This window comes from Papio anubis, chromosome 20 (assembly GCF_008728515.1).
Source record: "Papio anubis isolate 15944 chromosome 20, Panubis1.0, whole genome shotgun sequence".
NCBI lineage: Eukaryota > Metazoa > Chordata > Mammalia > Primates > Cercopithecidae > Papio > Papio anubis.
This window is the reverse complement of record NC_044995.1, coordinates 11638011-11664153: the sequence shown is the minus strand read 5'-3', so window position 1 is coordinate 11664153 and position 26143 is coordinate 11638011. Positions and strand designations below refer to the sequence as shown.

The 26143-nt window shown below is 44.1% G+C and overlaps 2 protein-coding genes across 2 annotated transcripts; one reads left to right on the top strand and one right to left on the bottom strand.

Moving 5' to 3' along the window:
* The first annotated feature begins 561 nt into the window (after positions 1-561).
* Positions 562-11140, top strand: ZIM3 (zinc finger imprinted 3). Its single transcript, XM_021930463.2, has 4 exons — positions 562-580; positions 7147-7317; positions 8638-8736; positions 9517-11140. Exons 1-4 carry the CDS (start codon positions 562-564, stop codon positions 10749-10751), a joined length of 1524 nt encoding a protein of 507 aa, XP_021786155.2. The 3' UTR covers positions 10752-11140.
* A 1889-nt stretch (positions 11141-13029) lies between these two features.
* On the bottom strand, positions 13030-25718 carry USP29 (ubiquitin specific peptidase 29). Its single transcript, XM_009195438.3, has 3 exons — positions 25163-25718; positions 23185-23285; positions 13030-16267 (listed from the first exon to the last, which is right to left on the bottom strand). Exon 3 carries the CDS (start codon positions 16249-16251, stop codon positions 13516-13518), a length of 2736 nt encoding a protein of 911 aa, XP_009193702.2. The 5' UTR covers positions 16252-16267; positions 23185-23285; positions 25163-25718; the 3' UTR covers positions 13030-13515.
* Positions 25719-26143: the final 425 nt, after the last annotated feature.

Sequence of the window (26143 nt, the reverse complement as noted above, 5' to 3'; positions counted from 1 at the left end):
GTTTGAAACGGAGTCTTGCTCTGTTGCCTGGGCTGGAGTGCAGTGGCATGATCTTGGTTCACTGTAGCCTCCGTCTCCCAGGTTCAAGCGATTCTCCTGCCTCAGCCTCCCAAGTAGCTGGGATTACTGGCACGTGCCAACATGACCAGCTAATTTTTGTATTTTTAGTAGAGACAGGGTTTCCCAATGTCAGCCAGGCTGGTCTTGAACTCCTGTCCTCCCAAAGTGCTGGGATTACAGGCATGAGCCACCGTGCCCAGGCAATTTTTTGTTGTTTTAATGTATTTTCATCCTCTGACCTTTGGATAATGTTTTCCATGCTTTCTATTTCAAAGTTAAGATAAAAAATTTTCACTTGTAGGAACTTAAAAAAATTTCCATTGGAAACAGATTGGGCAGATTGGAAAATTAAGCTTTCACAATCACAATTTTTGTGAGAGTTCATTTGGTCTTGGAGAAGTCGAGGTAAGAATTGGGAATTGAAAATTCGACGTGGCCTGATAGGACCAGGTGGGGCTTTTGATAGGAAGTGAGTGTTTTGGGTTGTTTCTTGACCGGATTATGATGCGGAATACAGTGGGTAGGGGGCCAATTAAGTTTTAGTCATTCGTCTAGCTTTTCAGTATACATGTGTTGATCCTCCACGGGGCCTTCTGTGCACTGCTCTGACGAGGCGTTCCACCGGGTCAACTGCCTACCGGGAGCTCTCTCAGGATCCGCATCGCTCAAGCTGGCCAGAGTCCCCCGAAGGGATGCTCTACTGGGCAGGCACTTAAGAGCTCTTACGACACGAGTCTGCCGACGCTCCCGGCCGAATAAAAAACCTCTTCCTTCTTTAAGCCGGTGTCTGAGGAGTTTTATCTACGGCTGGTCCTGCTACACATGCCTTTTCATTTTCAGTCCCTTTCAGAATAAAAGACCACAGGCATCAGAAATCAATCAACTTGCTAATTTATGCCAGATTCCAGTGGAGGTAAGCTGATTTTGTTTCTCCCTGAAAAAGCCAAATGTCTGGGTTTTGTTTCTTTCTTTTTCTTTTTCTTTTTTTTTTTTTGCATTTTTACTTAGTTTCATTTTTCTACCTCTCCTAGTTGCTGGAATAAGCCAAATGTTTTACATTGGTACGTTAGATTTTTTTTTTTTTTTTGAGATGGAGTCTCGCTCTGTCACCCAGGCTGGAGTGTAGTGGCGTGATCTCGGCTCACTGCAACCTACACCTCCCAGGTCCAAGCGATTCTCCTGCCTCAGCCTCCCAAGTAGCTGGGATTACAGGCGCCCGCCACCACACCCAGCTAATTTTGTGTATTTTTGGTAGAGTTGGGGTTTCACCATGTTGGCCAGGCTGGTCTTGAACTCCTGACCTCAGGTGATCCACCCACCTCGGCCTCCCAAAGCGCTGGGATTATAGGCGTGAGCCACTGTGCCCGGCCTAGATTTTTTTTTTAATTGTCATATTCAGAAGTGATGCTACCAGGACACCCAAAATTATTTTCGTGGTCCTCCAACCCTCAGCATTATTGGTGGCCCACAGCTACTTCTGAAAACTTTTTTTATTGACAAATAATAATTGTGTTTATTTATGGGGTACAATGTGATGTTTTGATGCATGTTTACATTGGGGGATGATTAAATCAAGCTAATTAGTCTTTTTGTGGTGAAACCATTTACAATTTACTTTTTTAAAAGTATATATATTTTTTGTTTTTTTATATATATGTATAAAAGTATATATATTTTTGAAAGAATATATATAGTTTTTTGTTCCTCAAACTTTAATAAACATTAAAGTTGTGCCCGGCAAGTTCACTCTTTTTTAAAACATATTTACTTATTTAAAACTTTATTCCTGGCTGGGTGTGGTGGGTCATGCATGTAATCCCAGGATTTGGGGAGGCTGAGGGAGGGGGGTTGCTTGAGCCCAGGAGTTTGAGACCAGCTTGGGCGACATAGCAAGATCCCTTCTCTACAAAAAATAAAAAGTTAGCTGATGTGGTAGCATGCGCCCATAGTCTTAGCTATTCAGGAGGCCGAGGTAGGAGGATTGCTTCAGCTGGGGATTTTTACACTGCTGTGAGCCGGGATCACACCACTGCACTCCAGCCTGGGTGACAGAATGAGACCCTGCCTCAGTAAAATAAAATAAAAAATAAAAACTTTATTATTTGGCCGGGCACGGTGGCTCAAGCCTGTAATCCCAGCACTTTGGGAGGCCGAAACGGGCAGATCACGAGGTCAGGAGATCGAGACCACCCTGGCTAACCCAGTGAAACCCGGTCTCTACTAAAAAATACAAAAAAACTAGCCGGGCGAGGTGGCGGTCGCCTGTAGTCCCAGCTACTCGGGAGGCTGAGGCAGGAGAATGGTGTAAACCCGGGAGGCGGAGCTTGCAGTGAGCTGAGATCCGGCCACTGCACTCCAGCCTGGGTGACAGAGCGAGACTCCGTCTCAAAAAAAAAAAAAAAAAATTTATTATTTAAACAGAGACAGGGGTTTCACTATGTTGCATAGGCTGGTCTCAAACTTCTGGGCTTGGCCGGGCGCGGTGGTTCACGCCTATAATCCCAGCACTTTGGGAGGCTGAGGTGGGTGGATCACTTGAGGTCAGGAGTCTAAGACAAGCCTGAACAACGTGGTGAAACCCTGTCTCTACTAAAAATGCAAAAATTAGTTGGGCATGGTGGTGCGTGCCTGTAATCCCAGCTACATGGGAGGTTGAGTCAGGGGAATCCCTTGAACCCGGGTGGCAGAGGTTGCAGTGAGCCCAGACTATGCCACTGCTCTCCAGCCTGGGTGACAGAGCAAAACTTGATCTAAAAAAAAAAAAAAAAGTAACTCCTGGGCTCAAGTGATCCTCCCACGTTGGCCTTCCAAAGTGCTGGGATTATAGGTGTGAGCTACCACGCCTGGCCCAAATCTACTCTTTTAGCAAACAATTACCAATGATCCAGCTATCTCACTTACGGCAAAGCTGAAGGGCTGTCTGCATCCCGTGTTCACTGCGGTGTTATTCATCATGACCACAGCTGCGTCAGGATTCACAGCTTCTGCTCTCAGCCTTCCTCACTGTGCTCTAGCTGATCTGATGCTTGCTACATCGTCTTTGCACAGGCTTGTTTTGTTTTGTTTTGTCTTTTGTTTTGTTTTGTTTAGCTTGAGTCTTGCTCTGTTGCCCAGGCTGGAGTGCAGTGGCACGATCTTGGCTCACTGCAACCTCCGCCTCCTGGGTTCAAGTGATTCTCTTGCCTCAGCCTCCTGAGTAGCTGGGATTACATGCTGGCACCACCAGGCCCGGCTCATTTTTGTATTTTTAGTAGAGATGGGGTTTCATCATGTTGGCTAGGCTGGTCTTGAACTTCTGACCTCAGTCGATCTGCCCGCCTTGGCCTCCCAAATTGCTGGGATTACAGGCGTGAGCCACCACACCTGGTGACAATTTTTTAAAATTTTAAATTAAATTTTCTTTTTTGTAGACATGGGGTCTCACTATGTTGCCCAGGCTGATCTCAAACTCCTAGGCTCAACCAATCCTCCCATCCAGCTGGGATTACAGGTTCGAACCACTGTGCCCAGCCCTGTTTTTTTTTTTATTTCAATAGTTTTTGGGGTATAGGTCGTTTTTAGTGACATGGATGAGTTTTTTTTTGTAGTGAATTCTGAGATTTTCACGCACCCATTACCTGAGCAGTGTACTGTGTACTCAGTATGATATATTTTAATAATATAACTTATTAATGTTGGAAATTCTAAGCAATTTCATTGATAAATAGTCCTGCCTCCTCACCACCTTGCCCTCCAAAAACTTTTGTACGTATAAATTTTAAATAACTGCCTGTATTCAGAGGCAGTTGATTAAATATTCAAATAACTGTTCCTACCTACTATCGTTGTTTTTTGCTTGTGTATGAAAAATCCCCAGACATTGAAAAGGGAGAGAACGGACATTTCAAGGTGTTAAACGTGCTGCGTGTCAGTGAAATCTATGTCAGTGTTACGTTTTCAGTGTTTCTATTTGCCTCACTTTTAGGAGTGATCAGAAAAGATTAAGATCTTTTTTTGCTGTTGTTTATCTGTTTTTCCATTCATTTCTCATAGTGTCTGCTTTATCATTTTGCCATTATCTGGAAGCAAAACCATGTATGACTGATAGATTTTCCTTAAGGATTTCACCTTTTGTCATTATGTTGTACTTAAAAAACACAAAACTCATGCATTTTTTCTTCCTACACTTGATCTTAGCCAAAAGACAGAGAAGTGACTGAAGTCTGTTTTTTTCCGATAATCATATTGTGACTTCTACTTTTTTCTCTGCATTTTTACAGTGTTAGCTGATAATTTTAATATTAACTCAATTTATATTATTTTGTGTGGTTCTATTATATACCACAATACAGTTGTGCTTTACTTTTGCATACTACTGGAGAATACTTTTTTTTTTTTTTTTTTTGAGTTGAAGTCTTGCTTTGTTGCCCAGGCTGAAGTGCAGTGACTCAATCTCAGCTCACGGCAACCTCTGCCTTCCGGGTTCAAGTGGTTCTCCTGCCTCAGCCTCCCGAGTAGCAGGGATCACAGGCGTGTGCCACCACACACAGCTAATTTTTGTATTTTTAGCAGAGACGGGGTTTCTCCATATTGGCCAGGCTGATCTCGAACTTCTGACCTCAGGTGATCCGCCTGCCTCGGCCTCCCAAAGTGCTGGGATGACAGGCGTGAGCCACCACACCTGCCTATGGAGACATTTTTGATTGTCACAACTGGGTGTTTGCCTGTTTACTACTGGCATTTAGTGGGTGTAGGTCAGGATTACTGCTCGACATCCTGCAGTGAACGAGACAGCACCTCACAACAGAATAATCTGGTTCAATATTCCAATAGCCCAGAAGTCGAGAAGCCCTTGCTTATATCAATTGATAATATCTTCCCTTTGATTCCTAAAGTTATAAATTTGTCTTTTTAAAAATATTCTCCCTCCCTCCCTCCCTCCCTCCCTCCCTTCCTTCCTTCCTTCCTTCCTTCCTTCCTTCCTTCTTCCTTCCTTCCTTCCTTCTCTCCCTCCCTCCCTCCCTTCCTTCCTTTCTCTCTCTCTCTCTCTCTCTTTTTTTGAGGTCTCGATACGTAGCCCAGGCTTGTCTTGAACTCCTGGCCTCAAGCAATCCTCTCAGTGTCCCAAAGTGCTGGAGTTTCAGATATGAGTTGATGTGCCCAATATTTGCTTCTATTTTTTAAAAAATAAATTAATAAGTGAAGATGTAGTTAGCCTGGGTGTGGAGCATTCTACATTGGGTGATCCCCAAGTTCCAAAGCAATTCTGCTGTTTCATGGTTCTTTTCTATTTTCCCTCAGATCTGCCTTCCCAAGACTTTACTGACTGGTAAAGAACAGGAAATGAGCAATTCCCAGGTGAGTTTTTCAAACAAATCTAAATGCTCATAATGAACAAACATATGACCCATGGTCCTGTTGCTCAGAATTAACCTCCGCGAACCTTTTGGCATATTTTCCTCCTTCCTTCCATACTTTTATTAAAAGGTAACACACACTCTACTTCCTCCTTTCCTATCAAAGCTAAAACATTTCAAGTAAAGCTCAAGGCCGGGCACGGTTGCTCGCACCTATAATCCAGCATTTTGGGAGGCCGAGGCAGGTGGATCGCTTGAGTTCAGGAGTTTGAAACCAGCCTGGGCAACATGGTGAGATCCCATCTCTACGAAAACTTAGCTGGGTGTGGTGGCATACACCTATAGGCTCAGCTGCGCTAGAGGCCAAGGTGGGAAAATCCCTTGAACCTGGGAGGTCGAGGCTGCAGTGGGCCATGATCGTGCCACTGCACTCGAGCCTAGGCAACAGAGTGAGACCCTGTCTCAAAAACAAACAAACAAACAAACAAACAAAAATCTTGGTTAGAGAAACACCAGGGGTTTGGTCTAGGTCTTGCTACTGGCTGCACAGAAAGGTATTGACTGAGACAATAGGTATTGCCAAGGAAGAAGCTTTAATCAGCTGCCCTAGCTGAAGAAATGGGAGCTCAGGCTCAAATCCATCTCCCAGACTCACTAAAACTAGGGGTTTATACAGCACAGAAGAAATGTAACAATGTGGCCAGGCGCGGTGGCTCACACCTGTAATCCCAGCACTTTGGGAAGCTGAGGCAGACAGATCACAAGGTCAGGAGATTGAGACCATCCTGGCTAACACAGTGAAACCCCATCTCTACTAGCCACCACATCTGGCTAGTTTTTGTATTTTTAGTAGAGATGGGGTTTCACCATGTTGGTCAGGCTGGTCTTGAACTCTTGACCTCAGGTGATCTGCCTGACTTGGCCTCCCAAAATGCTGGGATTACAGGCGTGAGCCACTGTGCCCAGCCTATATTTAAAAAATAATTTCTAATAGAGGCAGGATGTTTTAAGAAAAATAGAAAAAAAAATAAAAATAAAAATTTCTTTTTTTCTTTTTTTTTTTGAGACGGAGTTTTGCTCTTGTCGCCCAGGCTGGAGTGCAGTGGCGTGATCTTGGCTCACTGCAACCTCCCTCTCCTGTGTCAAGCGATTCTTCTGCCTCAGTCTCCTGAGTAGCTGGGATTACAGGTGCACCCCACCACGCCTGGCTATTTTTTTTGTATTTTTAGTAGAGACAGGGTTTCTTCATGTTGGCCAGGCTAGTTCAAACTCCTGACCTCAGGTGATCACTCTCCTCAGCCTCCCAAAGTGTAAGGATTACAGGTGTGAGCCACCACACCTGGCCAAAATAAAATTTTCTTTGAGATTGGGGTTTCACTATGTTGCCCAGATAGCCTCAAACTCCTGGTCTCAAGCAATCCTCCTGCCTTGGCCTTCCAAAATGTTGGGGTGACAGGTGTGATCATATGACACCATACTCGGCCTCTGGCTTACTCTAAGTAAAAGATGACAACGTGGATTAACGAACGGTGGAGAAGATGGAAACTAATGGCTGGGTTTGAGATTCAGGAAGTAAAATTGGTGGGACTAGAGGGTAGGGAAAGATGGCAGTGTCATGAGTAGGTCTAAGGTTTATGGCTCATTGGCAAGATCCTCTGGGCACAATTTATTTTTGTCCAGAGTAGAGAGAATTATGGGCATGCTTAAAGCTTGGTTCAGCAGAAATAAGTTTCTGTATCCCCCGCCGCAGGATTCAATGGCATTTTTATACCGATTGGGAATCTGTTGTTACAGGGAAGAGTGACCTTCGAGGATGTCACTGTGAACTTCACCAAGGGGGAGTGGCAGCGGCTGAATCCCGAACAGAGAAACTTGTACAGGGATGTGATGCTGGAGAATTACAGCAACCTTGTCTTTGTGGGTAAGGACGGCTTCCCGGGCAGGGGGACTCAAAACCTAAAGTGTGAAACACACAGACACCCCATGGCGGGCCGAATAGGGTTGGCACAGAGGTGCTCCTCACTTTGCATATATTTTTGTCGAGCCGGGACTAGGGTGAGGCAAGTGAAATGTACCAAGTGCTGCATTTAAGGAGCCCCCATCCTCAGGGTCGTGCAAGTGCCCGGAGAATGAGTGAGGGTCTCTGTAAGTTTTGTGGGCTGGATGCCCCACCCATCACCCTACCCTGGTCTTGATTTTTGGAAAAGCTTTATCCTCCAAGAAGAAAAATCATTTCCTTCCTTCCTTCCCCCACTCCCTCCTTTCTTTCTTTTCCTTCCTTCCTTCCTTCCTTCCTTCCTTCCTTCCTTCCTTCCTTCCTTCCTTCCTTCCTTCCTTCCTTCCTTCCTTCCTTCCTTTTTCCCTCCCTCCCTCCATCCCTCTCTCCCTTCCTCTCTCTTTCTTTCTCTCCTTTCTCCCAATGCAGTCTGGCTCTGTCACTGAGGCTGGAGTGCAGTGGTGCAATCATAGGTCACTAGTATTTTTTTCTTTATTTTATTTTTGGAGACAAGAGTCTCACCCTGTCGCCCAGGATGGAGTGCAGTGGTGTGATCTCTGCTCACTGCAACTTTTGCCTCCCAGGTTCAAGTGATTTTCCTGCCTTAGCCTCCCAAGTAGCTGGGATTACAGGCGCACACCACCATGCCTGGCTAATTTTTGTATTTTTTGCACAGATGGGGTTTCTCCATGTTGGTCAGGCTAGTCTCGAACTCCTGACCTCAGATGATCTTCCCGCCTCAGCCTCCCGAAGTTCTGGGATTACAGGCACGAGCCACTGTGCCTGGCGTCACTGCAACATTGACTTGGGGACCTGGGCTCAAGCCATCCTCTCACCCCAGCCTCCTGAATAGCTGAGACCACAGACGTGCACCACCACACGTGGCTTTGGTTTTGTAGAGACTGGGTCTTGCTATCTTCATGTAACACGTAACATGTTGGTCTCAAATTCATGCGCTCAAGCAATTCTCCTGTCTCTGCCTCCCAAAGTGCTGGGATTACAGGCATGAACCACCATGCCCAGCCCAGAAAAAGCATTCTTTGTTTAGTTTGACTGCTTGTGTGCATTCCCTCAAACTGTCCATCCACACAACTCCCCCCAACCAATGGCACCTACCTGCACACTGACACACAAATGCTCACACTCACAAATATTCACACATGTATACGCAAGCACTCGTATACACTCACACACTTGCACAAACAACTCACACATCCACAAACACCAAGGTATCTTCCATCACAGGACGAGAGGAAACCACCAAACCCGACGTGATCTTGAGGTTGGAGCAAGGAAAGGAGCTATGGTTGGTGGAAGAGGAAGTGCTGGGAAGTGGCCGTCCAGGTAGGTGACCAGAGCACTGTGTGTCAGTGTTGCATGGAAGCCAATTCAGTGTTTCTAAATGATGAAGTGATTTGGCAGCAAGCAGGGCCGGCTGTGACTTCCTAGGAGTGCTGGAAGAAATCTCCAGATATTTTTCTCCACTCAGAAATGTTCTTTACATTCTTCTCTGAGTTTTCCTTTGCAGGCAAACTTTCTTTTTTTCTTTTCTTGAGACCGAGTCTCACTCTGTCGCCCAGGCTGGAGTGCAGTGGCGCGATCTGGGCTCACTGCAACCTCCGCCTCCTGGGTTCAAACGATTCTCCTGCCTCAGCCTCCTGAGTGGCTGGGATTACAGGCGTGTGCCACCACGCTTGGCTAATCTTTTGTATTTTTAGTAGAGACGGGGTTTCGCCATGTTGGTCAGGCTGGTCTCGAACTCTTGACCTCAGGCGATCCACTCACCTTGGCCTCCCAAAGTGCTGGGATTACAGGTGTGAGCCACCACGCCTGGCCTGGCAAACTCTCTTTCTTAATCTCCCTCTCCAAGGTATCCCTGGGCTCTCACCTGCTCCCCGTGCACTAGGTCTACGTTGCTCAGTCCTTTACTGATAGACATGTGATAGCTTCGTGTAACATTAGTTCACCTAGAACTCTAACAGAGCTGACATTAACTTTGGTTTCTCATAGGCATTAGGTTTGAAGCCAGAATGATCACCACAATAGATTGTTTATGGCATTTTATTCCAAGCATGTGAGTGGAACGTTTTACACGGGACATTTTTTTTTTGTATTCCATTTTAGAAAAAAACAGGGACGTTGGAGGACAGCTTTGGAAGCCCCAGGACGTGAAAGAGAGTCTCGCAAGAGAAGTCCCATCAATCAATAAGGAAATGCTGACTACGCAGAAAGCCGTAGAACCTACCGGATCTAAGAAAATACTTCGACTGGGCATAGATAATGTTTCTTCCAGACTCAGATTCCTCGAATGTGACCCGTTTGAAAGGCATTTGAACCACAATTTACATTTGAAAAGCTATGTACACAATGATTCTCACAACGATAATGGATACAGAAAATTAGTTGGTAAGAATCCATCCAAATTTGTAGGAAACCAGCTTAAATGTGATGCCTGCAGAAAGTTATTCGGTTCAGAGTCGCGCCTTCAGAGTCATCTGAGGCAGCATGCCGGTCAGAAATCCTTTGAATGTCGTCGCTGTGGAAGAGCGTTCGGGAAGAAGTGGAAGCTTGATAAACATCAGAAAACGCATGCAGAGGCCAGGCCCTATAAATGTGAGAAATGTGGAAACGCCTACAAGCAGAAGTCAAATCTCCTTCAACATCAGAAGGTGCACACTAAAGAGAAACCCTATCAATGTAAGACATGTGGAAAAGCCTTTTCTTGGAAATCATCCTGCATTAATCATGAGAAAATTCATAATGCCGAGAAATCCTATCAGTGTCATGAATGTAAGAAATCCTTCAGGCAGAATTCAACCCTCCTTCAACATAAAAAAGTTCACACTGGACAAAAACCCTTTCAATGTCCGGACTGTGGAAAGGCTTTCATTTACAAGTCAGATCTTGTGAAACACCAGAGAACACACACGGGAGAGAAACCCTACAAATGTAGCGTATGTGAGAAGGCCTTTTCCCAGAAATCCAATGTCATCGATCATGAGAAAATTCACACTGGGAAGAGAGCTTACGAGTGTGATCTATGTGGAAATACCTTCATCCAGAAGAAAAACCTCATTCAACATAAAAAAATCCATACTGGGGAAAAGCCCTATGAGTGTAATAGATGTGGAAAAGCCTTTCTTCAGAAGTCAAACCTTCACACCCATCAGAAAACTCACAGCGGAGAGAGGACCTACAGATGTAGTGAATGTGGAAAAACCTTCAACCGGAAATTAAACCTTAGTTTGCATAAAAAAACCCATACTGGACAAAAACCTTATGAATGTTCCGAATGCGGTAAAGCCTTCGCTGACAAGTCATACCTTGTTAGGCACCAGAAAAGAATTCACTCCAGATAGGAGCCCCGTGCACTTGAAAACATGGTTGCCAGGAATTGTCACCCCAGAATTCATGTGGAAATGGCCTGTGATTTGGAGGCTGTTTTTGAAGGTAGCGAGGCTTTATTATGCACAGTGTCCTTTGAACACCGATTTGGAATACTCACTCAGCAAATATTTATGAAGTATAAATATTTACTCAATGCCTTCTGTGTACCAGGGACTCTTAAACACTGAAGATGTAGCAATAAACCAAATGTGCTAAAAAGCCTTTATGGAGTTTTTTTCCAGTGAATAGTGACCAGTGGTATCCATATCTTTAAAAACGTTTAAAAGACTGTACTTTTGGCCAGGCCTGGTGGCTCAAATGCCTGTAATCCCAGTACTTTGGGAGACTGAGGTGGGCGAATCACCTGAGGTCAGGAGTTCAACACCAGCATGACCAACATGGTGAAACCCCGTTTCTACTAAAAATACAAAAATAGCCGGGCATGGTTGTGGGCACCTGTAATCCCAGCTACTCGGGAGGCTGAGATAGGAGAATCGCTTGAACCTGGGAGGCAGAGGTTGCAGTGAGCCGAGATTGCACCCTTGCACTCCTGCCTGGGCCACCGTGTCTGGCCTACATTTCTTTTTTCATAGTACGTTCCTTCTTTTCCTCTTAAATGCTACAAATAATGTATTTTTTAAAAACCTCATACGTGTGTTTCTGGTTGCTCTTCTCTTCTTTCCCACACCTACTCTGCCTAATTTTTTGCCCCGTTCATTATATATCACCAGGCTCTTCTTATCTCTTTGTACACACAAAACCCTCTCAACTTCCATTTATCTACTCACATGGCCATTTTAAAAAATCGTTCTTTACTCCTTGCTGAATTCAGTCTAATACATCACCCACTGATACTGGGTACATCATAGGCTCTTTAAGGCTTGGCCACTGGGAAATGGACATTTATGGGGATAGGTTTATCATCTTATTCATATTAATAACATGAGCAACATCTTACAGTGCTTTTGAATTCACAAAAATCACATGGATTTTAATATACCGCATTTTTCATATAACCCTGATGTTATGCCCTGAAATTATTGGAAAATGGTAAATACAGTTGATTGCTGCATAGCAAATTTTACTAGTAACCAGTCGCAAACACATGTGGAAGCCAGCCAATGTATTGGTGAGGTTATTATTTTCATAACTTTACAAAGGAAAACTATTCCCCCCTGCTTTCTTTTTGTGTCCTGACTGAAAATCATGGAGTGCTTTGACCACTCTCACCAGCCAAGCTGCAGGTTTTTCCCAGAAGGCTTGAATCCAAACCAGAGCCTAAAACAATCCCAGGCACTGATAGAGGTATTTAGGTTTAGGTTGCTGCCCAAAACACTAAAAGAAACTGGTCCCCGCCCTCGACCAAATTCCTTATAAACTTATATAAACCCCATACCCTGACGGTCTCACGGCAGCAGACACACCAAGGTAGACCATCCTCCACCTTTTTTTTTTAGACAGGGTCTTTGTCACCCAGGCTGGAGTGCGATCATAGTTCACTGCAGCCTTGAACTCCCGGACTCGAGTGATCCTCCCACCTCGGCCTCCTGAGTAGCTGAGACATGCCTGGCAAATTTATTTATTTATTTTGAAATGGAGTTTTGCTTTTGTTGCCCCGGCTGAAGTGCAGTGGCGTGATCTCAGCTCACTGCAACCTCCATCTCCTGGGTTCCAGTGATTCTCCTGCCTCAGCCTCCCGAGTAGCTGGGACTACAGGTGCCCGCCACCATGCCCAGCTAATTTTCTATTTTTAGTAGAGATGGGGTTTCACCATGTTGGTCAGGCTGGTCTCGAACTCCTGGCCTCCGGTGATCCGCCTGCCTTGGTTTCCCAAAGTGCTGGGATTACAGGTGTGAGCCACTGTGCCTGGCTGCTAAATTACCTTTTGCAGAGACAGGGTCTTGATATATTGCCCAGGCTGACTTTGAACTCGTCTGCTCAAGCAGTCCTTCCACCTTGGCCTCCCAAAGTGCTGGGATGACAGGCATGAGTGACAGTGCCCAGCCAGTTGGCCATGCTTTTTCTCTCACTGTCCGCCTGAGGATATGCTGCAGCACTCTCTAAGTTCCCCTCATAAATGCTCCGGACAGATCCCTCTGGCGTTTAATGCTTCTTTCTTTGGAATCGCAACTGGCCTGATCTCAGAATGGTTTTGGGCACTCTCTTGTTGGAATTTCCCTGCTGCCACTTTTGGAGTGACTCTTATCTAGTCTTAGGTTCAGTGGGACAAAATAAAGGGAACGCAAAAAATTCAGTGAAAATCATTTATCTAACATAAACAATCCATATCAACAGTAGCAAAATACACCAAGATACTCCACACATTACCAGTGTTCTTCCAACTCTCATGAGCACTAGCATCTCCATCCGATTGCTGGCTCACACCTCCTGTTTCTGCGTCAGTTGGTCCGGAGGGGAACCCAAGAATGTGCTTTTCTAATCAGTCCCTAGCTGCTGCTGTTGCCGGTGGGAGAACAACATTTTGAAAACCATTGTGTCAACACATGAAGAGCACCATTCTAATCTTGTGGGGAAAATATGCATATGCACCTGAGTTCTGGGATTTAGGTGTCTGAAGCAGTTAAAATAGATAGACCCCAAAATGAGTGTTTTTCATTGAGCTTTCATCCTGAGATACTTGTTCCTTCATTCTGAGTGAAGTACAGGATTCTTCTTGCAAGGATGAAGTGAGGCCGAGTGAGTTTGCCAAGCAGCTCTGTACAAAGAGTCGTCTTCTTATTCCCCCTGAGGGATCACTCCTGCCTGTGTGCTAAGTAGCCGAGAGTTCTCTGCCTTTCTTAACAGCTCCTCAAAAACCCCATTGTGCATGTAGAAGAAGATATACCCAGAGTGAAGCCTTGCCTCCTGCATTTTGGTCTCTGAGATTTCTGATACACGTAGATCGTTGTATGTGAACCAGGCCTGCTTCTGAAAGTCATACACATCGCTGATGTAATGACCTGAATTTGGGGAGCTCCCAATGTGGCTGACAACACTGATGAGTCTGTAGGCCTGGAGAGGATCCCCTATCTTCACGTTTCTTGTCAGTTCCTTGGTTTCACCTCTTGTGTTCTCTGTATCTAAAATGTTTTTGTTTCCTGGGTTATCACAACCCAATGCCTCGAGGTGGTTCAGGTCAGCCTGCTGAAGTCTTAATTCTGTAGACTGATTGGGGGTCTCCTCTGCATGTTCCTGGGCATCCAGTTTCCTAACAGCTGGAGGTGGTGCCTGCTGAAGAAATTCCTCTATGATGCTTTCCTCAAAACACTGCTGGAACTGTGCAGTCATTCCTTGAGATCCTTCTGGAATCCTGTTTTCTTTACACTCATAAAAGCCATTGGTAGACTCCATGACACTGTCAAAATCGAACTCTACGAATGTATTGGTTTTCTCATACTTCTGAAGTTCTGGATGTTGAGGCACTTCTTGAAGATGAAGCTCGACAAGCCTTGTGTCTGGGCTGCTGATCGGCTTCCCTCCATCTTCACAGATCACAGGAAGAGAAATGTCTTCCTGGTCCATCGGTGAGTCAGCCACTGGAAGCTCCTGTTCACTTATTGCCCTATCTCTAAAGTGGACCAATTCTGACTCTAGTGCAGAACCATTTTCCAGGTCTCCCTGATGCTGCTCTTGGCTTTCTTCTCCACAGTCTCTCTGGGATCTTTGTAGGTCGGCATTCTTCTCTGGTTCAACGGGTAGAACCAGGGAATCACTGGATTCTGAGGTCAGCTTCATTGATGGTGTCAATAGGCTGGTGATCTCAGAAATCATCTGAGAGACTTCCAGGACTTCACATTTCCCAACAGGTGCATTACTGCTCAAGGGAAGAGGTGGTTTGGTGCTTTCATTGCAATAAGAAGATAAGCTTAAATATTTGGGAATATAAACTTGCTCGTTATTCTTCACCAGCAACCAAGCATTGTTGAAGCTATAGCGTTTCAGATGAACGATAAAGACCCTGGAGAGCCTACTAAATGTATGCCTTGCAACACAACTCTTGTGCTTACACATCTCACAGTTATATTCAAGCTCTTCTTCTCCAAAGAAAAGATCTAAAGAATTCTGAATGGACAAAGGAAGTGGTTTTGTTTCTTGGTGCAGGTTGATGGAGAGATAATTGTTAGGTTCTACCTTGAGAACAGCATGACCACAGGCTTTACAGATAATGGAGAGCTGCAATTCAAACTCAAAATTAGCAACAACAGGACAAACAAACACTTTGGTGGCAGCACTACCAACATGCATTTGTGGAGATGAATTTTCATCCCCGCATTTTTTCCCAGTATTCAAAATGGCATTTAAGTTTTCCATGTCTTCTTTCAGCTGGTCTAAACACTGACCTAAAAACTCATGCGCATCATTCTGCATGTTGCCAGAAAATATTTCTGCAACTGCTGAAATGACTTTTTTAACATTCCCAAGTAATTCTCTCTTGATCTCTGTACTACAGAAATCTTTCAAAGCAAGCAGCTGGGTCAAGGTCATAATAAGAGCCTCAAAGGGAATATATTCCCATGGGACATCTTGAGTGAGTAAGTCATCAGCAAAAGACGGAATTGCAAACAGCGATTGTAAAATTGCATTCATGTAACAGGTGTTTCCCAAATTGGGGAACCCTTGCTGCAGTTGCTCTGAATGAGAGTCAAGAGGCACCTGGGCTTCGTTGCATCTCGGGTCATCCTGGCTGTGCGCTGGTTCTAACGGAAATGTCAAACCATTTTTGGCATCGAGAGTCTGGGTTGCAAGAACAGTCTCATCTAGGTTAGGATGCCCATTAGAGTTGGTCTTGAATGAAGGCCCGAGTTTCAAATCGCTAGCTTTTTCTAAATCCTCTAAACTTGATGGGTTCTTCCTATTGCTTTGTATGTATTTCAAGGAATCTGTCTTATATTTCTTGTTTGGTACAGGGTTATGTTCCTTCAGAATGTCCTCATTCATCTGTAGACCAGATGCTAGTGGGTTTTTCTCCTTCCCACCTTGATTTTCTAATAACCCTTTTTTCACATGTGTTGGTGATTTTGACATAAACAAAGGCATCTTCTGATAACTTGGCTTGTTACAAATGCTGTAAAATGAAGTTTTGTCAATTTCCTTCAGCACATTCCTGCTTTCAAACACACTCCAGTCATCATCAGGTTTCATGGGTTGCTGAAATTTGTTTTGATGGATTATGTCCAGGAACATATTCAACTGTTTAGCATCTCTGTAGGATAATTTGTCAATAAACAAGAACACATTGTTTTTCAAAGTTAAACGCAGGTGACTTTGTCTTTTTTTACAATGTCTAAGGACCACACTTCTAATGTTATTACTCAACTGAAAAATTCTTACAAATTTTCCAGATTTGAAAGTGACCACCAGTTTAATTTCCTTTTTTCTTTGCACTGTTTCAATGAGAGCTTCTTTCAACTTAGTCATCCCAGTCCTCTGGCTCCAAATCTGGATGAATCCACGTACCTTTAGAGATATCATCCTTTCTTTATGTAACCTAAAGAAGAAAAGCACACATGCATTTTAACCAAAAATATATTAACAGTTATATTTTATGAAAAACCTCATCCACATGTAATAATGATTTATTTTTCGTCTTCTTATGCTCTAAGTAAAACACTCTTTTGGGGAACTGCTCGTATTCTGAAGCTACGCCAGTTCTGTAGAAGACATAGACTGAGGGCACACACTCTTTCAAGGGAGCTGTTAGACGAGAAAGAAGATACAAATGGCCAACAGAGACATGAAAAGGTGTTCAACATCACTGCTCATCGAGAAAATACAAATTTGGTTGGACATGGTGGCTCATGCCTGTAATCCTAGCACTCTGGGAGGCCAAGGTGGAAGGATCACTTGAGGCCAGAAGTTCAAAACCAGCATGGCAACACAGGGAGACCTCATCGCTACATAAATTTTTTTAAATTTAAAAAAGGGGAGGGGCCAAGATGGCCAAATAGGAACAGCTCCGGTCTGCAGCTCCCAGCAAGACCAACGCAGAAGGGGGGTGACTTCTGCATTTCCAACTGCGGTACCCAGTTCATCTCACTGGGACTGGTTAGGCAGTGGGTGCAACCCACAGAGGGTGAGCAGAAGCAGGGTGGGGCATTGCCTCACCTGGGACTTGCAAGGAGCCGGGGACCTCCCTCCCCCAGCCAAGGGAAGCCGTGAGGAACTGTGCTACTTGGCCCGGATACTACGCTTTTCCCACAGTTTTTGCAATCTGCAGATCAGGAGATTCCCTGTGTACCTACACCACCAGGGCCCTGGGTTTCAAGCACAAAACTGGCCAGTTGTTTGGGCAGACACCGAGCTAGCTGCAGGAGTTTTTTTTTTTTTTTGTACCCCAGTGGTGCCTGAAACTCCAGTGAGACAGAACCATTCACTCCCCTGGAAAGGGGACTGAAGCCAGGGGTCCAAGTGGTCTCACTCAGCAGGTCCCACTCCCACAGAGCCCAGCAAGCTAAGAACCGCTGGCTTGAAACTCTCACTGCCAGTGCAGCAGTCTGAAGTTGACCTGGAATGATGGAGCTTGGTTGGGGGAGGGGCATCCGTGATTATTGAGGCTTTAGTAGACACTTTTCCCTGGACAGTACTAAGGAGGGTGAGAGGTTTGGACTGGGCAAAATTCACCACAGCGTGGCAAAGCAGCTGTGGCCAGACTGCTTCTCTAGATTCCTACTCACTGGGTGGGGCATCTCTGAAGGAAGGGTAACAGTCCCAGTCAGGGGCTTACAGATAAAATCCCCATCTCCCTGGGATAGAGCAGCTGGGGGACGCGGTGGCTGTGGGCACACAGCTTTAGCAGATTTAATCTTTCCTGCCTGCTGGCTCTGAAGAGAGCAGCTGATCCTGATAAGAGGGATTTCCCAGCACAACAGCTCTGCTAAGGGACAGGCTGCCTCCTCAAGAGGGGCCCTGATGCCCGTGCCTCCTAACTGGGAAGACACCTCCCAACAGGGGTTGACAGACACCTCACACAGGAGAGCTCTGGCTGGCATCAGGCTGGTGCCCCTCTGGGACAAAGCTTCCAGAGGAAGGAACAGGCAGCAATCTTTGCTGTTCTGCAGCCTCCACTGGTGATGCCCAAGTGAACAGAGTCTGGAGTGGACCCCCAGCAAACTGCAGCAGACCTGCAGAAGAGGGGCCTGACTGTTAGAAGAGAAACTAACAAACAGAAAGCAACAACATCATGAACAAAAAAGACCCCCACACAATAACCCCATCCAAAGGTCATCAGCCTCAAAGATCAAAGGTAGATAAATCCATGACGATGAGGAAAAACCAGCACAAAAACGCTGAAAAATCCAAAAAACAGAATGTGTCTTCTCCAAATGATCGCCAATTCCTCTCCAAGGAGGGCACAAAACTGGACGGAGAATGAGATTGACGAATTGACAGAAGTAGGCTTCAGAAGGTGGGTAATAACAAACTCCTCTGAGCTAAAGGAGCATGTTCTAACCCAATGCAAGGAAGCTAAGAACCTTGATAAAATGCTACAGGAATTGTTAATTAGAATAACCAGTTTAGAGAGGAACATAAATGACCTGATGGAGCTGAAAAACACAGCAAGAGAACTTCGTGAAGCATACACAAGTATCAATAGCCAAATCGATCAAGTGGAAGAAAGGATATCAGAGACTGAAGATCAACTTAATGAAATAAAGCATGAAGACAAGACTAGAGAAAAAAAAATGAAAAGGAATGAACAAAGGCTCCAAGAAATATGGGACTACGTGAAAAGACCAAACCTACGATTGACTGGTGTACCTGAAAGTGACGGGGAGAATGGAACCAAGTTGGAAAACACACTTCAGGATGTTATCCAGGAGAACTTCCCCAACATAGCAAGACAGGCCAACATTCAAATTCAGGAAATATAGAGAATATCACAAAGATACTCCTTGAGAAGAGCAACCGTAAGACACATAATCATCAGATTCTCCAAGGTTGAAACAAAGGAAAAAAATGTTAAGAGCAGCCAGAGAGAAAGGTCAGGTTTCCTACAAAGGGAAGCCCATCAGATTAATAGTGGATTGCTGCAGAAACCCTACAAGCCAGAAGAGAGTGGGGGCCAATATTCAACATTCTTAAATAATTTTCAACCCTGAATTTCATATCCAGCCAAACTAAGCTTCATTTTTTTTTTTTTTTTTTTAAACCGAGCCTTACTCCGTCTTGCTCTGTCGCCCAGGCTGGAGTGCAGTGGCGCGATCTCGGCTCACTGCAAGCTCCGCCTCCCGGGTTCACGCCATTCTCCTGCCTCAGCCTCCTGAGTAGCTGGGACTACAGGCGCCCGCCACCGCGCCCGGCTAATTTTTTGTATTTTTAGTAGAGACGGGGTTTCACCGTGGTCTCGATCTCCTGACCTTGTGATCCGCCCGCCTCGGCCTCCCAAAGTGCTGGGATTACAGGCGTGAGCCACCGCGCCCGGCCCCAAACTAAGCTTCATAAGTGAAGAAGAAATAAAATCCTCTACAGACAAGCAAATGCTGAGGGATTTTGTCACCACCAGGCCTGCCTTACAAGAGCTCCTGGAGGAAGCACTAAATATGGAAAGGAAAGCCGGTAGCAGCCACTGCAAAAACACATCAAAATATAAAGACCAATGGGACAGAAGAAACTGCATCAACTAATGTGCAAAATAACCAGCTAGCATCACGACGACAGGATCAAATTCACACATAACAATCTTAACCTTAAATGTAAATGGGCTAAATGCCTCCAATTAAAAGATACACACTGGCAAATTGGATAAAGAGTCAGGACTCATTGGTGTGCTATATTCAGGAGATCTGTCTCATGTGCAAAGACACACATAGGCTCAAAATAAAGGGATGGAAGAATATTTGCCAAGCAAATGGAAAGCAAAAAAAAAAAAGAAAGAAAAAAAAAAAAAAAAGAGGAGGGGCTGCAATCCTTGTCTCTGATAAAACAGACTTTAAACCAACCAAGATAAAAAAGACAGAGGGGCATTACATAATGGTAAAGGGATCAATGCAACAAGAAGAGCTAACTATCCTAAATATATATGCACCCAATACAGGAGTATCCAGATTCATACAGCAAGTTCTCAGGGACCTACAAAGAGGCTTAGACTCCCACACAATAATAGTGGGAGACTTTAACATCCCACTGTCAATAATAGACAGATCAATGAGACAGAAAATTAGCCAGGATATTCAGGACTTAAACTCAGCTCTGGACCAAGCGGATCTAATAGACATCTACATAACTCTCCACCCCAAATCAACAGAATATACATTCTTCTCAGCACCTCATAGCACTGATTCTAAAATCTACCACATAATTGGAAGTAAAACACCCCTCAGCAAATGCAAAAGAACGGAAGTCATAACAAACAAGCTCTAGGCTGGGTGCGGTGGCTCACGCCTGTAATCCTAGCACTTTGGGAGGCCAAGGCTGGGGGATCACGAGGTCAGGAGATCGAGACCATCCTGGCCAACATGGTGAAACCATCTCTACTAAAAATATACAAAAAATTAGCTGGGCGTGGTGGCGGGCACCAGTAGTCCCAGCTACTCGGGAGGCTGAGGCAGGAGAATGGCGTGAACCCGGGAGGCGGAGCTTGCAGTGAACCGAAATCGTGCCACTACACTCCAGCCTGGGGGACAGAGTGAGACTGTTTCACAAGAAAAAAAAAAAATTAGTTAATTAAAAAATAAAAGCTCTCAGACCACAGTGCAATCAAATTAGAACTCAGGATTAAGAAACTCACTAACCCACACAACTACACGGAAATGAACAACCTGACCCTGAATGACTACTGGGTAAATAACGAAATTAAGGCAAAAATAAAGAAGTTCTGTCTGGAAGTGGTGGCTCATGCCTGTAATCCCAGCACTTTGGGAGGCTGGGGCAGGTGGATCACTTGAGGTCAGGAGTTCAAGACTAGCCTGGCCAATATGGTGAAACCCCGTCTCCACTAAAAACACAAAAATTAGCCAGGTGTGGTGGTGCAGGCCTGTAATCCCAGCTACTCTGGAGCCTGAGGCAGGAGGATCACTTGAACCTGGGGGGCGGAGCTTGTAGTGAGCCACGATTGTGCTACTGCACTCCTGCCTGAGTGACAGAGTGAAACTCTGTCTCAGAAAAAAAAAAAAAAAAAAGGAAAAATAAAAATAAAGAAATAAAGAAATTCTTTGAAACCAATGAGAACAAAAGGACAACATACCAGAATCTCTGAGACACATTTAAAGCAGTGTTAAGAGGGACATTTATAGCACTAAATGCCCATATCAGAAAGCTGGAAAGATCTGAATCAACACCCTAACATCACAACTGAAAGCACTAGGGAAGCAAGAGCAAACAAATTCAAAAGCTAGCAGAAGGCAAGAAATAACTAAGATCAGAGCAGAACTGAAGGAGATGGAGACACGAAAACCCTTCAAAAAAATCAATGAATCCAGGAGCTGGATTTTTGAAAAGATTAACAAAATAGACGGTTAGCCAGCCTAATAAAGAAGAAAAGAGAGAAGAATCAAATAGACAATAAAAAATGATAAAGGGGATATCACCACTGATGCCACAGAAATACAAACTACCATCAGAGAATACTACAAACACCTCTGCACAAATAAACTAGAAAATCTAGAAGAAATGGATAAATTCCTGGACACATGTACCCTCCCAAGACTAAATCACGAAGAAGCCGAACCCCTGAACAGACCAATAACAAGTTCTGAAATTGAGGCAGTAATTAATAGCCTAACAACCAAAAAAAGCCCAGGACCAGATGGACTGACAGCCGAATTCTACCAGAGGTACAAAGAGGAGCTGGTACCATTCCTTCTGAAACTATTCCAAACAATAGAAATATAGGGACTCCTCCCTAACTCATTTTATGAGGCCAGGATCATCCTGATACCAAAATCTGACAGAGACACAACAAAATAAGACAATTTCAGGCCAATATCCCTGATAAACATCAATGCAAAAATCCTCAATAAAATACTGGCAAACAGAATCCAGCAGCACATCAAAAAGCTTATCCACCATGATCAAGTCAGCTTCATCCCTGGGATGCAAGGCTGCTTCAACATAAGCAAATCAATAAATGTAATCCAGCATATAAACAGAACTAATGACAAAAACCATATGATTATCTCAATAGATGCAGAAAAGGCCTTCCATAAAATTCAACATCGTTTCATGCTAAAAACTTTCAATAAACTGGGAATTGACGGAACATATCCCAAAATAATAAGAGCTATTTGTAACAAACCCATAGCCAATACCATACTGAATGGGCAAAAACTGGAAGCATTCCCTTTGAAAACCTGCACAAGGGCGGGCACAGTGGCTCACACCTGTAATCCCAGCACTTTAGGAGGCTGAGGTGGGCAGATCACCTGAGGTCAGGAGTTCAAGACCAGCCTGGCCAACATGGTGAAACCGCGTCTCTTCTAAAAAGTACAAAAAGTTAGCCAGGTGTGGTGGCAGGCACCTGTAATATCAGCTACTTGAGGCTGAGGCAGGATAACTGCTTGAACCCCAGAGGCGGAGGTTGCAGTGAGCTGAGATCACGCCACTGCACTCCAGCCTGGGCAACAAGAGTGGAAACTCCGTATCAAAAAGGAAAATGAAAATTAAAACCATACCTGATGAGTTATCATTCGCTGTCATATTTGGACTGGAGTGGATTGCAGAAGTTGGAAAACATGAAGGAAAACTGGAATACTATTAGGAAGAATTGATGGGGCAGAGAGTAAATGCTGGATATGCAACCAGTAGTGTCAACACAGGGAGTACGGGCCGGGTGTGGTGGCTCATGCCTGTAATCCCAGCACTTTGGGAGGTCGAGGCAGACAGATCACCTGAGGTCAGGAGTTTGAGACCAGCCTGGCCAACATGGTGAAACCTGGTCTCTACTAAAAATACAAAAATTAGCCGGGCATGGTGGTGGGCGCCTATAGTGCCAGTTACTTGGGAGGCTGAGGCAGGAGAATTGCTTGAACCCTGGAGGTGGAGGTTGCAGTGAGCCAAGATCTCGCCACTGCACTCCAGCCGGGGCAACAGAGTGAGACTCTGTCTCAAGAAAACACAAAACACACACACACACACACACACACACACAAAACAGGGAGTAAGGAAAGGCAGTAAGATGGCGAGTTGTTGTGCTAGCTAATTAGCAAAACTGAGGTGGGGAGAGAGACAGAGAAAGGGAAATATGAAGAGTGAAAAAAAAAAACATGGAGGGAAAGATATCTCAAAACACAAACAGAGATTTCAGAAAAAACAAAAAATATCTCTGTTAATTTGCTCCCTCCCCTTACTCATTTGCCTATTTCTCTCCAGGCAATCAGGAATGCCTACTTGCTTCTAACGTTCCAATTTCAGGAAAAGCAGTGAAATCCCAATGAAACCAACAGAAAAAATTGCCCTTTGCCTACTCACAGTTGTTTCCGAAGAAACTTGAGTCAATTTACGGAAGTTTAAGCTTTGGAGAGCTGTCCATGGTCACACTGCAGGCAGAGCCCTGACTGCCACGGCTGTTACTAGAAAGAAAGAAAAAGGTCAGAGTCCTGAAACTGAGCTTTATTTAAAAAGTCTGCACATAGTCCCAACCATCTTTCGTGTTAATTTATTGCATTATATCTTAGAAACTGGGAAAACCAACCTTCCTCCAAAATCCTTTACGTTAATTCAATCTGGGAGAAAACCTGGTGTGTTAATGGGATTATCTCTAGATGCATTCCTAAAAGCGCCCCTCCCCAATTACACAGATTAGATTAGTATATCAACCAACCTCACATTCATTGGTTTTCTTGGAACTCTGCCATAACCAGACTTTCTAACATTTGTTGCCTGATAAACCCTATGCTTTATGGGTCTCTACCTTAAAGACTAGTTCTGACTTTGCTCACCTAGAACTTTAAGCATCTTTATTTTTTCCTTGTTACAAAGAGGCACTACAGAGAGGATGCACAGAGATCACACATTGTACATTCCAATTTCCAGGATTCCAAGCCTGGCTTCACCACTTACTGCTTTTATAATATGAAAGCTGAAACTCAACCCTCCTGAGTCTTAGTTTCACATAAGTGAAAATGGGGCAGCAATAATAACAGCGACTTCTTAGGATAAGCCATTGGGCTAAAATGGCTCAAAATCATGTCTGCACATAAGTAATTACCATAATTGTCAACATCATATTCCTATTGCTAATTCTAAGAATATATTAAACTACAGGGATGCCTCATATGGAGAAAATTAAGTCTCCATCATGGGAGGAAAGGGAGTTTAGTGACATTTATTACAGGTTTATTGTTTGTTGTACTATATCAGTCTGTATGATTTATATGCCTTAATACAATTTAATTCTGCAAGTGACCATATGATATTCAATTTTATTACATTTAACATAGTAAGAAAACTGAGGTCCAAATACATTATTAATACATTAAGGGACTTTTAGGAGTCAATTCAGCTAAAGAAACAGGGATGTGCAGTTAGAAATGGCTGCAGTTGATGGGTGTCCACATTTCTTCAATGTAGGGCATGAACTATACTATGCCAAACCCAGCAAACTGTGTGGGAAGCAGAAAATCTTCCATGATTATAATTAATGTGTCCTCCGTTTCCCGAGAGATCCTAACATAATATCTAGAGTGTGAAGAAAAGTCCCTCTATTTCATCCTGTTGCGGCTGATAAATTAGTGCCTCTTTAGGGAAACTTCACCCTCACTGGACCTTAAATTTAATGAAAGGAGGAATCACAAAAATTAGAGTGATCTCTAATTTTAACTCAGCTTTTCCCTGAGCTGAGTTCAAAAGACAGATAGCCTTCATCATTTTCTTTTTTTTTTTTTTTTTTTTTTTGAGTCGGAGTCTCGCTGTGTCGCCCAGGCTGGAGTGCAGTGGCCGGATCTCAGCTCACTGCAAGCTCCGCCTCCCGGATTCACGCCATTCTCCTGCCTCAGCCTCCCGAGTAGCTGGGACTACAGGCACCCACCACCTCGCCCGGCTAGTTTTTTGTATTTTTTAGTAGAGACGGGGTTTCACCGTGTTAGCCAGGATGGTCTCGATCTCCTGACTTCGTGATCCGCCCGTCTCGGCCTCCCAAAGTGCTGGGATTACAGGCTTGAGCCACCGCGCCCGGCCGCCTTCATCATTTTCATTTTGAATGCATGCTCTTTTCTGAAGATGCCAGTATCCAATGCCACAGACAACAGAAAACTATCCCTCAAAATAAAAACCTGGAATCAGGATTTTCTAATTTACAATTCAGCCTCATAAAGGGTAGGAGATGAAATTCCCCTCATCACAGTATCTGACGATATCTTTAGGGCATTAAGTTTAGAAAAACCCTCCTTCCAACACACATACACACACATCCCATCACCCAAACAAGCAAACCTTGAATGAAACTTACAGTTCGGAGAGCTGTTCTGGGTGAGAGTGGACGATAATTCTTTTTTCAGAAATGAGATCTTGCTATGTTGCCCAGGGTGGTCCCAAACTCCTGGCCTCAAGAGATCCTCCAGCCTCAGCCTTCCAAAGTGCCTGGATTAGACTCCATAGTGCCTGGATGAGAATGGATGAAAGTTGAGTCTGACAGGGATTACGATGTTCCAACCTTTTATTCCCAGGTGGCTCCACCCATATCATGGGTTTTTCCAGGACATACGTTTCTTGATTAACTCATCTCTGTGTAAGAGTTTAAAACATTTGTCTAGAAAAGGCTAGCTAGGTCTACTATATTTCTAGACATTCTACTACATTTCTAGACAAATGTTTTAAACTTTATTTATTTCAATTTGTAAGTTAAAACTTTTATTTAGAAATCATTGCAAATATACATAAGAATTACAAGAGTAGTAGAAATAACTCATATTCCCTTCACCCAAATTTACCAATTGTGTATATTTTGCCACATCTGTCTTTCTCTCTCCCTCTTTTGATGTTTTTTCTATCTATCTATCTATCTATCTATCTATCTATCTATCTACCTATCTATCTATTTTTTAATAAAGACGAGGTCTTGCTATGTTGCCCAGGTCTGGAACTCCTGACCTCCAGTAATCCACCCCTCTGGGCCTCCCAAAGTGCTGGGATTATAGGCGTGAGCCACCGTGCCCAGTTAGATGTTCAAGTCCCTTATATAAAATGATATTCTTTTACTCCAATTAATGTTTACCTGTTTTCCTTGTAGTAACCATCCTTTTTGTTTTATATATATATATGAGTATGTATATATTAAACATATATATATCTCCTACATTTTCAACACGTGTAACAGATGTGGATAGTTTCAAAAAGATCATTTTACGTTCTAGTGGTTACCCTGCTTGACCAGAGTGTACTACTTTTATTTTTCTATTGCAGTTCGTTTTCTTTTTCTTTTCTTTTCTTT

Excerpts from the sequence above, each read along its gene's own strand:
- ZIM3 (XM_021930463.2), top strand. Across the intron at positions 7,318-8,637 it reads CAGCAACCTTGTCTTTGTGG|GACGAGAGGAAACCACCAAA; the intron begins GTAAGGACGGCT and ends CTTCCATCACAG. Across the intron at positions 8,737-9,516 it reads GCTGGGAAGTGGCCGTCCAG|AAAAAAACAGGGACGTTGGA; the intron begins GTAGGTGACCAG and ends ATTCCATTTTAG.
- USP29 (XM_009195438.3), bottom strand. The coding sequence starts at position 16,251 with ATGATATCTCTAAAGGTACGTGGATTCATCCAGATTTGGAGCCAGAGG.